The 14,496-nt window shown below is 48.9% G+C and overlaps 1 protein-coding gene across 1 annotated transcript in view; it reads right to left on the bottom strand.

The window, feature by feature from the left end:
• Positions 1–12,915: 12,915 nt before the first annotated feature.
• The window catches only part of LOC107117830 (phospholipase A2 inhibitor and Ly6/PLAUR domain-containing protein-like), a 12,064-nt gene continuing 10,483 nt past the window's right edge, over positions 12,916–14,496 (bottom strand). The window contains exon 3 of the mRNA XM_015419995.1: positions 12,916–13,166. Coding sequence (XP_015275481.1) covers positions 12,916–13,166 — 251 coding nt within the window. The remainder of the gene's footprint in view (positions 13,167–14,496) is intronic.

A 14,496-nucleotide genomic window follows, 5' to 3' on the forward strand; every position in this document is an offset into this window, starting at 1 on the left:
CAGAGGCTCTGCAAGGCCCTTTTTCTTGCCACTCTTCTGCCTTCTCGGCTTGCAAGCAGGAAGGAACACATTTGCATGCTTTTCAGAGCCAGTTGGGGCAGCAGGTCCTCACTGCCACCAGGAAGCTTATGGGACTGGGGTGAGGTATGGGGGGCGGGGCACATGACGAAGCCCCGCCCCCTGCTTCCGGCCGCCCCGCTTCCAGCCCTCATTCAGCCAGGAGGAGGCAGGAGAAGAGGGAGGGTAAGTTGCTTCCTCCCTGCCTCTCCCCACCCCTGCCTGCCTGGGACCAGGGAGGGCCTTCGCGGGGCTTTCTTGCACTCCCGCCAGCCTTGCAGGTACACTGCTGGGCCCCTCATGGGGCTCGGCAGTTGTGGAGCTGCAAGGCCGGCGGCAGCTGGGACCGTTGGGGGCGGGGTGTGTGGCCTTATGACACACTTCCGGTGATGTCAGGGGGTGTGGCCTTATGACACACTACCGGTGATGTCAGGGGGTGTGGCATATGCTAATGAGTTATGCTAATGAGTTCCCCTAGCTCTTTTTCTACTAAACGACCCCTGGGTCCAACCAACCTGCGGCCATGCTTTCTGGGCAGGGGGCAGGGGAGGGGGGCTTGCCCACACAGTACATGTCGCTTCTTTAAATCCATTTTGGGGCTGGGGGGAGGAATGTGGGTGGGACCCTCACCTACTGCTGGGCTGGGCAGCTTAGCTGGAACTGGAGGTCCTGCAGCCATGCTCTCTGGGCAGGCAGGTGGGGGATTTGCCCTTGCCGTACTTTGTTTTGGAGCTGTCAGGGCTGGGGGGGGGGTGCAGGCAGGCTGCTTTTAAAGGAAGCGACCTGTATGTACACTTGCAGATGTGTAACTTAGCTCAAAGATCTGGTTTCTATACTTGTCTGGTATGCTTGTCCATACAATGGTTTTAGATCAAATCTAGAGTCCAGTGGGGCACCTTTAAGACCAACAAAGGTTTATTCAATGTATGAGCTTCCGTGTGCAAGGCACACTTTTTCAAATACATTGGAATGGTAGGTAAGGTTCTCAACTTATAGACAGGGATTTAAGAGCGAATTAATATGTAATATGATGATGTTTAACTTATGCAAAGTGAAAAACTAAATAACAAGTTAAGGTTATAAGGTCAACAGTTGTAAAGCTATAAAAGTGTCAAAATAGCAGATAAATGTCTAAGGGTGCGTCCAGATACACGTTTGATCTGGTGTCATGACAGTTCAGCTACGGATTTTATATGCACGATCACACAGTCAACATCTGCCTCCCATCCCCAGCCGTTGGTTTCTGGCTCAAAACCGCTTTAACCCGGAGTATTTTGTTACCAGGTCCAGTATTTTGTTACCATTGCTCCTCCGGTGTCAAGCCACTTCCGGTTTAAACCCCCTCCATGCTTGAAAGCTGCCCAAGGCTTCCGCTTTTCACCCACCATTTTTTTTAGCGTCGGTGGTGCGTGCATAGGTGGAGCTTCGCTACCGTGTTTAGAAAACCGACATTTAAATGGTCACTTGTTTTAGAGTTTAGATAAGTTTGGGATGTCACGGAGACCATTTTCAGGTCAAAAGTTAAAAGAGAAGTCTTTTGTTGGAGGGGTTCAATTGATTCGCCCTGGTGGTTCTGCGCATGCGCCATGGTAGTTTCGCCCCCCCATTCTACGGATGAGCGCCTATGCGCATGTGCAAACTGAGGAAAAAATTAAAACCCCGCCGACACATGCTCCCGCGTGTCGGTAGTGTAGACGCCGGGGAGCGATGTGACTGCATGGTTAGGCGGGATAAGGGAGGTAAGTGTGGTTGCAATTATCCAGATCAAATATAATCCGGTCAGTGGTTAACGATGTTAAATTTGGGGTTATGCTTGGAGATCCTTAAAATTTAGGATCTCAAAGGACCCAGGCTACTGATGGCGCATGACCCACCCTTTTCGTGCACATGTGCACATGTGCATAAGTACCATCAAGCCACAACTGAACAATGGTGACCCCAGCAAGGCAGATGAGAAGCAGAGGTGGTTTGTGATCACTTTTCTCTGCAGAGTCTTCCGTGTTGGTCTCCCACCCAAGTATCAACCCTGCTTAGATTCGGGGATTTGACAATACCCAGCTCTATACAATACCCCCTTTCCCTCCCACCCCTTTTGATACAAGCAGTCCGAGAAAGCTCTTTCCATGCATAACTGAGAATGATCAGCAATTCACAGGGCTTTGTTGGTAGGCATTTATTTATTTGTTTGTTTGTTTCGATTTCTATCCTGCCTTGCCTGACAAGCAGGCTCAAGGTGGCGTACAGTAATAATTTACAATAAAAACAGATAAAATTCTAACGATAAAATATAAAGTGCAGATTAAATACAAACAATAAAGTGCAGATGGCGATTGTTGTAGTTGGCCCCGTATGACTAGACCACTATCCCAAAGGAAGTGCCGGTAATAGATGTTCAGTAGCTTGTTCAGTGGCGGCTCCTAGTCGAAAGCCTGGTAGAAGAGCTCGGTTTTACAGGCCCTGCGGAACTGTAGAAGGTCCCGCTAGAGCTTATCTGTTGGCCCGTCTTAATGTTCTCCCCTCTGCTATTCTTGAGGGGAGATATAAGCAAATTCCTTATTCAGTCAGGTTCTGTGGATGTAATAGAAGAGAAATAGAAACTGTTGAGCACGTACTCTTACACTGTAAATTGTTAAATGACATTCGAGTGGAATTTATAAAAGCCCCCCCCTAGGTTGGTAGCAGGCCAATTGGATAGAATCAAGGTACAATTTCTCCTTGCTTCACGAGATCCGGAGATCATTGAACTGACCGCTAAGATTCTCCATGGTTTTATAAAACGGAAGAGTGACCCTGATCATATAAATGATTCTTAATTTATACGTCTAAAAACTTAAGTTTAAAAGTTTAGAATGCCAATTTATTTTATGATTCAGGCATCTTTTGTATGGTCAAATCTAGCTTGTGACAACTTGAGTTAGGCCTGACATAGCCACGACTATCTATTTTATAATTTCTTTTGGATTGTATTATTGGGAAATGCTTCTAATATTGTATGCCAATAAAAGGTATTTGAATTTATAGAAGTTCCCGCAGGGCCCTGATGTCCTCCGGGAGCTCATTCCACCCATTTGGAGCCGCCACTGAGAAGGCTCTAGATCTGGTGATAGCCAGTCTGGCATCCTTGGAGCCAGGGACAGTCAGGCGGTTTTGAGTCCCCAACCTCAGTGCTCTCTGGGGAATGTGTGGGGAAAGGCGGTCCCTCAGGTCGGCAGGCCCCCGGCCATATAGGGCTTTAAAGGTCAAAAACAGCACCTTGAAGCGAATCCGGTATGCTACTGGCAGCCAGTGCAGCTCCCTCAGGACAGGCCAGATGTGCTCTCGAATGGAGGCATGGCTGTGGAGGGAGGGGGGAGGCGACAAGAGAACCTCTGCAGACAGAAGGACGTGATTCTTGGAGAAGAGCCCTTGGGCGACACCGGAGGAGAGCTGGTTTGGCGAGGTAGGAGAAGCGATTTACATCTGTCTTCCCAGCAGGGCCCTCGTGAGATGCAGCGACTCCGAACAGAATGTTTCCAGTGGAATGGAACGGAATGGAACGGCTTTCTGGAACGCCCTGCATTTCTTCTGCCAGTCCTTTCCTGTTCGCCCCAGACATTTACTATGTATGTATGACCATATCCACACACATCCAGCCCAGGGCCAGTGTATCTCGGTCTGCCAGGCACATCTGTTCTTCTCCAGCCCTTGCCTTTCTGCAACACGAACCTCATCTGAGCTACGGTATCGCAGTCCTTTGGCAACACCATCCACCCAGACATTTCACAGATAGGGAACGTCCTTTTTTCAGCTCGGTTCCTGTGCTGCCCCAGCCAGCGTTAATGTACCTTTAAGAGTAGTTGCACCCTGGGAATTGGAGTCCACACTTCGGGGTCCCAGAAGCTTCCCTCTGACTGGCTCATTAAGAGTAATTTCCTGAGCTCAGAGGCGCAAAGATAGGAATTTTATTGTTATTTTCCGTTTCTTTGTCCATCAACCCTTACTGCTAGGAGAGGGAAAGCCCATCTCTTCTCTCACCGCGGCTATAGAACTGACCTAGATCACAAGATGTAACTTTCCATCCAGCCATCTGGTCGATTGTGAGTAAACGATCTTCTGAATGTGTGTGAAGTTAAATAAAGATGACTTAAGCTCACGTTCAAAAAGAAGAAAGATTTATTTCCAAAGCATGGTTGATCACGAACATACAGAGATTGTTAAGAATAACTACAATACCCAGGGAAGGTGTATTAAAAGGAAAATCAAACCAGGTTTAAACCAATGAACATATTTCCCTCGTCAGGTTCATAGATTAGAAAAGGCGCGAAGCGGGCTGAGAACAGCAACGGCCAATTCCATAAACACAGGTTGAGTTCACACGGGAAACCTAAACAAGCTAGAGCTTCAAGACATAACACCACATCACACCAGCTGGAGACCTTGGCAGTTACAGAGGCACTACATGAACAGGATAAGGCTTTGGGAGACAGGGAGGGGGATGGGACACGTCCCAGGGAAATGGCAGCTCGCTGACATCTCCTCAGTAGTCGTGGTTGACTCACACCTAGAGAGCGCTGGCTTAGCACAGCTCGCGCTGGACAGGATAGTTCCCATGCCAACAACTGGCACCGCCCAGTTTCCCCTCCCTATCATTTGCTGAAGGCTCTCCTCACTTGCTGTATGTTGTAAGGCTGCCGAGCTCTCGCAACAGTTTATCTCTCAGTGGGCAATTCTGCATTGGTTTTTCCATCCCTTGTTTTGCCAAACCACCTTTGGTACAGGAATTCCTCTCTGCATTGCATGCTGCTTTCACTTTCCTTTAACATCGGATTTTATGGGACCCTCTACACTGCATGCCGCTTTCATTTTCTTTGATCATCGGGTTTTATGATACCTTCTGCATAGATTTATGGTCGTTCAGGGGTGACTTCGCAGTCAGGACAGCGTTTCCCCGGGGTATCTGAATGTGGTTTTGAGCAGCACCATTGGTAAAACAGCAGCGGGAAAAGCCAATGCAGAATCGCCCAGTGTCTGCAAAGCCAAGAAGGTGTTTGTTCTTTAGGTTAAAGAGATGCTAGAAGAAATCAGTGGTCTTGCTATGCTGAAGCCATCCAGTGGGAACACTCTCCCACCTGGACCTTTGATTCACCCTCACCGATGACTAGCCTTGTTAAGAGAGATTTTCTTAAATCCTCTTTACACAATTTCTTCCTGAATCCCAGCAATCTTTCCCTCTTTTTAGGAATTTGGAGTCAGTCTCTAATCAGAGGGAAATCCCGAGAGAAGAGGGGTAGGAAGGGAGGTTTTGCAAAATTTCAGGATTGCGCTCTGTGGATGCTCAGAGACAGGTGATGTCTTCCCAAGCCTTTGCTTAAGCACCCCCCTGTGTTGTGACGTGAAGGGGACCATCTCTCTCTACTGTGTCCTCATAGAATCATAGAGCTGGAAGGGGCCATACAGGCCATCCAGTCCAACCCCCTGCCCAATGCAGGACCAGCCTAAAGCATCTCTGACAAATATTCGCCCAGCCTCTTCTTGAAAGCTGTCAGTGAAGGGGAGCTCACCACCTCCCTAGTCCTCATTTTGCCATATATTTTTCCATGAAGAGGACTCTTCTCCAAGCCCTTGCCTTTCTGTAGCACGTACCACATGTCGATCCCGATCCTGCCTATTGATCCTGAGCCTGATCCTACATTGAGCAGGGGGTTGGACTAGATGGCCTGTCTGGCCCCTTCTGACTCGGGTACTCTATGACTCCGCAGACCTGGTAAAGGCACAGCGGTCTCACCTTCTTCCTCCACATCTGATCAGCAGCCTCTGCACCTTTTCCTTTGTCGGTTTCCACCACTGTGACCTTTATTCATCCTTTGTTCAGACTTTCCCACTGGCAACCTTGGGGGATTCCACAGGGCAAAGAAAAGCTGGAGGGGAATGTTTTCCGTAAATACATAAAAACAGGGCTTTTTTTGTAGAAAAAGCCCAGCAGGAACTCATTAGCATAACAGGCCACACTAAACAGCAGGAACTCGGTAGCATAACAGGCCACACCCAACAGCAGGAACTCGGTAGCATATTAGGCCACACCCCCATGTTATCAGAAGTGTGGTCATCCAGCCACACCCACCTTTTGCTTCTTATTGTGTATACCTTGTCTGTTGTCAAAACCCAGGGCTTTTTTTAGAGCAGGAACTGCTTTGCATGTTAGGCCACACACCCCTAACGTAGCCAGTCCTAATGCGTTCCTGCTGTTGGGTGTGGCCTGTTATGCTAATGAGTTCCTGCCAGGCGTGGCCAACTTGGGAGCCAGCCGGAACTCCGTTCCTGTGCGTTCCTGCCCCAAAATAGCCCTGCATAAAAAGAGACAAAGCATGAAGTCATCAATTGAATTGTTGTTGTTGTTGTCGTCGTTGTTTTAATACTTTATTAAATAAGAGGAGGGAGAACTGCAGTGCGCCGAACCCAGAGGATAACATCTCACGACAACGCTGTCCATCAAGAGAGATCGAGGACCTCTGGTGATGACTCTGTGAGTGATGGACTGTCGACGAGCATCTCCATCAGAGCTCCGTTCTGGTGCTTCCAACTCGGGGTGCCGGGTAACACGTTGCTTTTGTCAAAACATCCACGATGTTCTTGGAATAGTGATGCGCGCCGACCTTCTTGGAACAGAGCCCCGCCGTGCCGCAGCCAGCAGACGCCTTGGTGAAATTAAAATTTTCTGGGCGAGAGAGATGGGACAGGGTTGGCTGGTGAATGCAGGGGTTGGGATGGTTGTTTCCTCCCCCCCCAAAAAAAAGTCCCCCAAAGAAACCCAGAAGTGGGGGAGGGGAAGCTGTACCTTTTGTGTGATGACGACAATATATTTCCTAAATTTCCTTTCTTATTAGTGAGTTGGACACGATGGGGGCAATGAAATGTGCCTGTCCCGTGTACAGTTAAAGTGAGAGGGCTGCGTGTGTGTGTGTGTGTGTGTGTGTGTGTGTGTGTGTGTGAGAGAGAGAGAGAGAGAGAGAGAGAGAGAGAGAGAGAGAGAGAGGCCTAATCTGCATCTAGCATTTTCTCCGCTGTTTTACCAAACCCACACTGGAACAGAAATTCCCATCTGCATTGCATGCCACTTTCACCTTGGTTGATTGTCGAATTTTATGGCAGGGTCCAGACTGCATGCCTGCTTTCACTCCGTTTGATCTCTGGTTTTATGGTTGGCTGTCTGCATAGATTTATGGCTGTTTTATGGCCATTCAGGGGTGACTCTGCAGTCGGTACTACGGCATTGGCCTGGGGTAGTTGAATGTGGTTTTGAGCTGCATCTTTTGCTGTTCCAGTATGGGTTTGGTAAAATAACGGAGTGAATGCTAGATGCAGATTGGGCCAGAGAGGGGAGGCTGGAAGTCATGGTGGCCTCTGGCGACCCCTATTGGGCATGGAGGACATTCAGAGAAGTGACTTGATAGCCTGCCTCTGCCTCTTGATCTGGTAGTCTTTGTAAGTCTCCCATCCAAAAACTTGCCAGGGTTGGCCCTGCTTAGCTTCCAAGATCTGATGGGATCAGGCTTCCCTGGGCTATCCAGGGCAGGGCAAGGTGCTATCTATTTGAATCTCCAAAGGGTAGACAGGTGCAAGGTGTATTTGTGGGTTGACAGGTATAATTTATGAGGAGAGGCAGAGTAGAGCTGGCCTAGGCCGCAACACCCTTACCATAACATGAACTCCTGAAGTCATTACAGAAATCAAATACAAACATTAGAGAAGCCAATGGCCCATCCAGTCCAACACTTTGTGTCACAGAGTGGCCAAAAACACCAGGTACCATCAGGAGGTCCACCAGTGGGGCCAGGACATTAGAAGCCCTCCCACTGTTGCCCCCTCTCCAGAGCACCAAGAATACAGAGCATCCCTTGCCCCAGACTGAGAGTTCCTATCTATGCCTTGTGGCTAATAGCCACTGATGGACCTCTGCTCCATCTGTTTATCCAATTCCCTCTTGAAGCCGTCCATGCTTGTAGCCGACACCACTTCCTGCAGCAGTGAATTCCACGTGTTAATCACTCTTTGGGTGAAGAAGTACTTTCTTATGGCCATTCAGGGGTGACTCCGCAGTCGGTACTACGGCATTGGCCTGGCGTAGTTGAATGTGGTTTTGAGCCGCATCTTTTGCTGTTCCAGTATGGGTTTGGTAAAATAACGGAGTGAATGCTAGATGCAGATTGGGCCAGAGAGGGGAGGCTGGAAGTCATGGTGGCCTCTGGCGACCCCTATTGGGCATGGAGGACATTCAGAGAAGTGACTTGATAGCCTGCCTCTGCCTCTTGATCTGGTAGTCTTTGTAAGTCTCCCATCCAAAAACTTGCCAGGGTTGGCCCTGCTTAGCTTCCAAGATCTGATGGGATCAGGCTTCCCTGGGCTATCCAGGGCAGGGCAAGGGGCTATCTATTTGAATCTCCAAAGGGTAGACAGGTGCAAGGCCCAAGCGTGTATTTTTTGGGTTGACAGGTATAATTTATGAGGAGAGGCAGAGTAGAGCTGGCCTAGGCCATTACCATAACATGAACTCCTGAAGTCGTTACAGAAATCAAATACAAATATTAGAGAAGCCAATGGCCCATCCAGTCCAACACTCTGTGTCACACAGTGGCCAAAAACACCAGGTGCCATCAGGAGGTCCACAAGTGGGACCAGGTCACTAGGAGCCCTCCCACTGTCACCCCCTCTCCCGAGCACCAAGAATACAGAGCATCCCTTGCCCCAGACTGAGAGTTCCTATCTAATAGCCACTGATGGACCTCTGCTCCATCTGTTTATCCAATTCCCTCTTGAAGCTGTCCATGCTTGTAGCCGACACCACTTCCTGCAGCAGTGAATTCCACGTGTTAATCACTCTTTGGGTGAAGAAGTACTTTCTTTTATAGGTTCTAACCCAACGGCTCAGCAATTTCGTTGAGTGCCCATGAGTTCTTGTATTGCCAGTCAGGATATTTTGCCAGTCAGGATATTGGATGTACACAGCTTAGCAGATGGCCTAGCCATGATGTTTTCAGGTCCAGGCCTCTCTCTCAGTCTAACCTGACTCAAAGTGTTGCTGTGAGGAGAAAAGGAGGAGAGCCACGTGTGCTACCCTGAGGTCTTTGGAAGAAAGGCAAGATGAAAATGGATGGATGGATGGAAGCTTGGATGAACGGATGGATGCATGGATGGTTAGACAGATGGCGAGGGTGATGTCTGGGCCTTATGGAAGAGAGAGGAGCTGAACCCTCACACATTTCACTGCTTCATGGCTGGTCACCAACTTCCCCCACCCAACCCAGCGTATTTCCAGTATATGGGGGGAAATTCAGCTTCTCTCTCAGAAGTAGGTTTGTCCACCTCCAGGTGGTGGCTGAAGATCTCCTGGGATCACAACTGAACTCCAGGCAACAGAGATCAGCTCACCTGGAGAAAATGGATGCTTTGAAGGGTGGAGTCTATGGCATTGTACCCTGTTGAGGTCCATTCCCTTCACAAACCCCACCCACCTCAGGCTCCACCCCAAAAACTTCTAAGGAATTTCCCAGCCTGGAGTGGGCAACCCTACTCACATGGAGCTTGCACCATTGAGCAGTGACCTCCCTTTAACATTTCTCTGGGACATCTACTGTTGCCCTTATTCTTACCACAGTTGATCTTATTGATTCTGGGGGCCCAGGCAAAAGTCAAGGATGGGCCCCCAGAATCATTGCCAACCTACTAACCCACACCTTGGTGGGGCTACCCCAGGCAAGCACATCTAGCTGTTGGCTGCTATCTGAGTCCTGAAGGGGAGGGGCCATGGCTCAGAGGTAGAACATCTGTTTGGCATTAGTCATGTGCAAAAAAAAATGTTTTCTTTCTCAGTTCAGGTCTGTTGAACCCGAAAAATATCAATACTCCTGAATATTCCCGAATACTAGTATCAATATTGTATTAGTATTCGGGTAAATATTCGGGAAGCCCGAATTTATTCAGTTCCATTATACCCTATGGGGACCATCCCCATAGGGTATAATGGAGCTCAGAAGGCGTTTAAATGCCTTCTGAGTTCACTCGCCATGTTGTGCAATGGTGGCGGCATGACTCAGTGAGTTCAGAAGGTATTTATACTTTAAATGCCTTCTGAGTTCAATTGCGCAGTCACACCGCTGCAGCAGCACAACTTGGTGAGTGAACTCAGAAGCATTTAAAGAGACAGTGGTCTCTTTAAATGCTTTCTAGCTGTGCCTGAATAAAAGCCGAATAAAAATATTCGGGCATGGCTGTTTTGGTAGCCAAATCAGATTGTCTAATCTGTATTTAGCTAAATAAATACCAAAAAAACCCAATAAGATATTTTTTCAGGTATTTATTCAGCTCAGTCAATACCAAGTGCACACCGTACTTGGCACACGGAAGGTCCCAGGTTCAATCCCTGGTATCTCAAATTAAGGGCTAGGCAATAGGTGTTGTGGTGAAAGACCTTCACCTGGGACCCTGGAGAGCTGCTACCAGTCTGTGTAGACATTGTTGACCTTGATGGACTGTGGGTCTGATTCAGTAGAAGGCAGCTTCATGTGTGCATTCATTCTTCCTGGGCCCTTGATTGGGCAGAGGCCATCAAAATGGTCAGCTGCTACCCAGGGCTCTGAGAGATGGGCGAATGCATGAGACTTCCAGTTGCTGCCCAACTCCATGTCCTTCCCATATGTTTTCAATTCCCATCTGTAGCAGAGCTATTGGAAGGGCAAGTCCACAGTTTGGTGGCAGACAGCAGCAACAATTGGGAAGCGTAGGACAGTGCCAGTGCAGTCCTCCCAATGCAGCTGTCGTTGTGATGAAGACCATCTGTAATTCTAACCCACTAGTCTTCAGCTGGGAGTGAAGTAGGGTTGCCAACTTCCAGGTGGTGGCTGGGGAATCTCCTTGGATTACAACAGATCTCCAGGCAACAGAGATAAGTTCACCTGGAGAACATGGCTGCTTTGGAAGATGGACTGTATGGCCTTATACCCCAATGAAGTCCCTACCCATAGCCCTGCTTTCCTCAGGCTCAACCCCCAAAATCTCCAGTTAATTCTCAATTGAGAGCTGGCCATCCTAGACAGTGGGTCCAAGGAGGAGAAGGGCCTATGGGGTGGGAGGGTGCATTCCTTAGGCCTCCTGATTTGCTTACACCTGTGCTGATCCAAAGTAGACTAAGCAGGAGTGCATGTCTGTGCTCCTGAGCTGCTCTGGTCTTTCTGTCACTCAGAAGAACTCACCAACCATCAGTGTTCCTATAATCTCAAAGCAGTGGTCTTCATCTCCAGAGCACGGCAAAATATCCATGTTTCGGCACCGACTGGCTCCTATCGCGAAACAGGAGGGGCACTCGAAGCCATTTGGTATTCTTGAGACTGCTGGCACTACGGACAAACCAGAAATCAGTTACCTTTTGCTCTCACCTCAATGAGAAGTAGACCTGTGCTAGAGCTGACCTGGAGAATCTGCTTCTCTTTCCCATTTGGGGGTGGGGGATTGCTCAGTTTTGCAGGCTCTGGCGGGAGGAAAGCTCCCCCAACAGCAACGTTGTGTGATGTGCCTACGTCACCCAGAAGAGATATGGGGACGTTGGTGACATTGGGGGCAACGCTCTGGTTTTGGGGCAAATTCTATGGTTTGTGGGTGATTTCACCATAGAGTTTTGCCCAAAACCAGAGTGTCCCCCCCTGATATGCTTGCATCACTTCTGGGTGATGTAGGCATGGTGCATGACATCACTTCCAGTAGCATTGGCATGTCAGGGGCAATGCTTCCGGCTCCTGGCTAATCTCCCCCATCCTCCCCGGCATCTCCAATGGACCTGGCAACCCTAGCTCAGACCTAGCTGTGGTTTAGACTGTTAGACTATGCCCAGGGAGATCCAGGTTCAAATCCAAGGGGAGGATGTTGTAAGATAGCTTCTGAGATCTGACAGCTAGCGACCATTTCACCTGCCCGTGCAGAACACACTGAATAGATATGACTTCGAATGGTCTGAATTTCTCAGAGATGAGTATGGTGCGAGACATCTGTTGAAGTTATATGAATAACAAGACACGCTGTTGTTCAGAGGAAGTCCCAACGAAACGATACATCATTCCGGAGAACATCGTCAACAACTATGAATTATTCACATTTAAAGGTAAAGGTAAAGGTTCCCTTGCTCGAAAGCCAGTCGAATCCGACTCTAGGGTTGCGGTGCTCATCTCCGTTTCAAAGCCGAAGAGCCAGCGCTGTCCGAAGACGTTTCCGTGGTCATGTGGCCGGCATGACTAAACACCAAGGCACACGGAACGCTGTTACCTTCCCACTGAAGTGGTACCTATTTATCTACTTACAATTTCTTGCTTTCGAACTGCTAGGTTAGCAGGAGCTGGAACTAGAGACGGGAGCTCACTCCGTCATGCGGCACCCGGGTCTCGAACTGCTGAACTACCGACCTTCCACAGCCTGCAGTTCAGCGTCTTAACCACTTGTTCTCCCAGATCAGAGATTCACATTTACCACTTTGTACGTTTTGATATTCCCTTTGTATAATACATTGCACTTTATATTTGTTAAGCGCTACTTCACAGTTTCCTTTGGGTCTTATTGTCTGGCTATCGCAACTGTTATCCGTTCTCTGTATCACCACCCGAACGATGGCAGCCCTAAGTAGTTGGGAAGATTAAAAGGGTAGGTTCTCTGGCCCAGAAATCGGCACCCTTATTCTTCACAACGGAACCGGCTTCCTCCCGAGCGCTTCCAGATCCAGAGAGGCTTATAGGAAGGCGGAGGGGGAGGAGTGGGGAATCAAACCCGGTTCTCCCAGATCAGAGTCCATACTCTTAACCACTGCACCAAACTGGCTTTAACCCCTTCTTCTCCAGCTCCTTAGGTCATATCCCTTCCACTTCCATAACATTCCGTGGGAGAGAAAGCGGCTGAACAGAACCCTGGGTGGGGAGGCGTGGGTAAGGAGGGCGTACGTTCAGACTGCCCGGAGTTGCACCCATCGGTGCTGCAGCAGTTAAAGCTCGTCCGCATGGCGATGCTCGGCCGGAAGGTCATGCTGAAGGGGATGAAGCTACAGATGGGGGAGGAGGCCAGGCATTCCTTGAATGTTCTCCGGAAGTAGAGTCCCGCTGCAGGAGAGAACAAATCGAGGGTAAGTTCTTAGGTGACCTGGGGGGGAGAGAGATGGGGAACATTTACCTTCAGTTAGGATCAGAAACTGAATTTCCGCCCAGTCCTAATGTCTAATTTTATTGAAATGAAACCGCCCCAAATGGAAAAAAAACCCAAAACCTGACTGTGGGATTGTGCTAGCTATGGATGAACCTGCCCCTTCCAAAGGACAGTCGTAGGGCTGGACAATGCAGACGCCAGCAGAAGCAGTCTTCCATTCAGGGCTCTTTTTGTAGAAAAAGCCCAGCAGGAACTCATTAGCATAATAGGCCACACCCAACAGCAGAAACTCATTAGCATATTGGGCCACACCCCTGACAGCACAGCTCATTAACACATTAGGCCACACCCCCATGTTAACAGAAGTGTGCTCATCCAGCCACACCCACCTTTTGCTTCTTATTCTGTTTACCTTGTTTGTTGTCAAAACCCAGGGCCTTTTTTTTGTAACAGGAACTCCTTTGCATGTTAGGCCACACACCCCTAATGTAGCCAATCCCAATGAGTTCCTGCTGTTGGGTGTGGCCTATTATGCTAATGTGTTCCTGCTGGGCATGGCCAACTTGGGAGCCAGCTGGATCTCCGTTCCTGTGCGTTCCTGCCCCAAAATAGCCCTGTCCATGGTGAGCAGCCTCTTGTCTTTTTCTCGATTTTTACATGGTTTGCATTTTCGCCCTGTGATTCTTGACCCTGCTGTGGTGCGTTTCTGAAATGAATTCCTCTATAAAAATCAAGAAAGTTTCATTCGAGGGTATCAGCTCTCGTGTGCAAGCACGTGCTTCTTCGGATATGGCGCTTGCACACGAAAGCTGATGCCTTGAGCAAAACTTTGTCGGTCTCGAAGGTGCCACTGGACTCAAACTTTGTTCTGCTGCTTCAGACCAACAGGGCTACCCGCCTGGAGCCTCCGTAAAAGGTTTGCCTAGAGGAGATTCCCCCACTGCATCAGCACTGTGAGTACCTCAGGGGGAGGTAGAGGGGACCAGGTACCCATCTTTTTTTTCGCTTTCATTCAAGGGCTAATAACGGCTTTTATATGCAAGCAATAGAATCACACTGTACTAAATGTTTCTCTAAGTTTCTTGGATAAATTATTGGGGACTGTGATCTATATTACTGTGTAGAGCAAGGGTGGCCAAACTGTGGCTCAGGAGCCACTTGTGGCTCTTTTACACATATTTTGCGGCTTCCGGCAGGCTCCCCGTCTATTCACTTTCTTTGTTTCTCTCTCTCTCTCTCTCGCTCTCTCTCTCTCTCTCTCTCTCTCTCTCTCTCTTGCTTCTTTCC

This window comes from Gekko japonicus, unplaced genomic scaffold (genome assembly GCF_001447785.1).
Source record: "Gekko japonicus isolate JY-2015 unplaced genomic scaffold, Gekko_japonicus_V1.1 scaffold5198, whole genome shotgun sequence".
Taxonomy (NCBI): Eukaryota; Metazoa; Chordata; class Lepidosauria; order Squamata; family Gekkonidae; genus Gekko; species Gekko japonicus.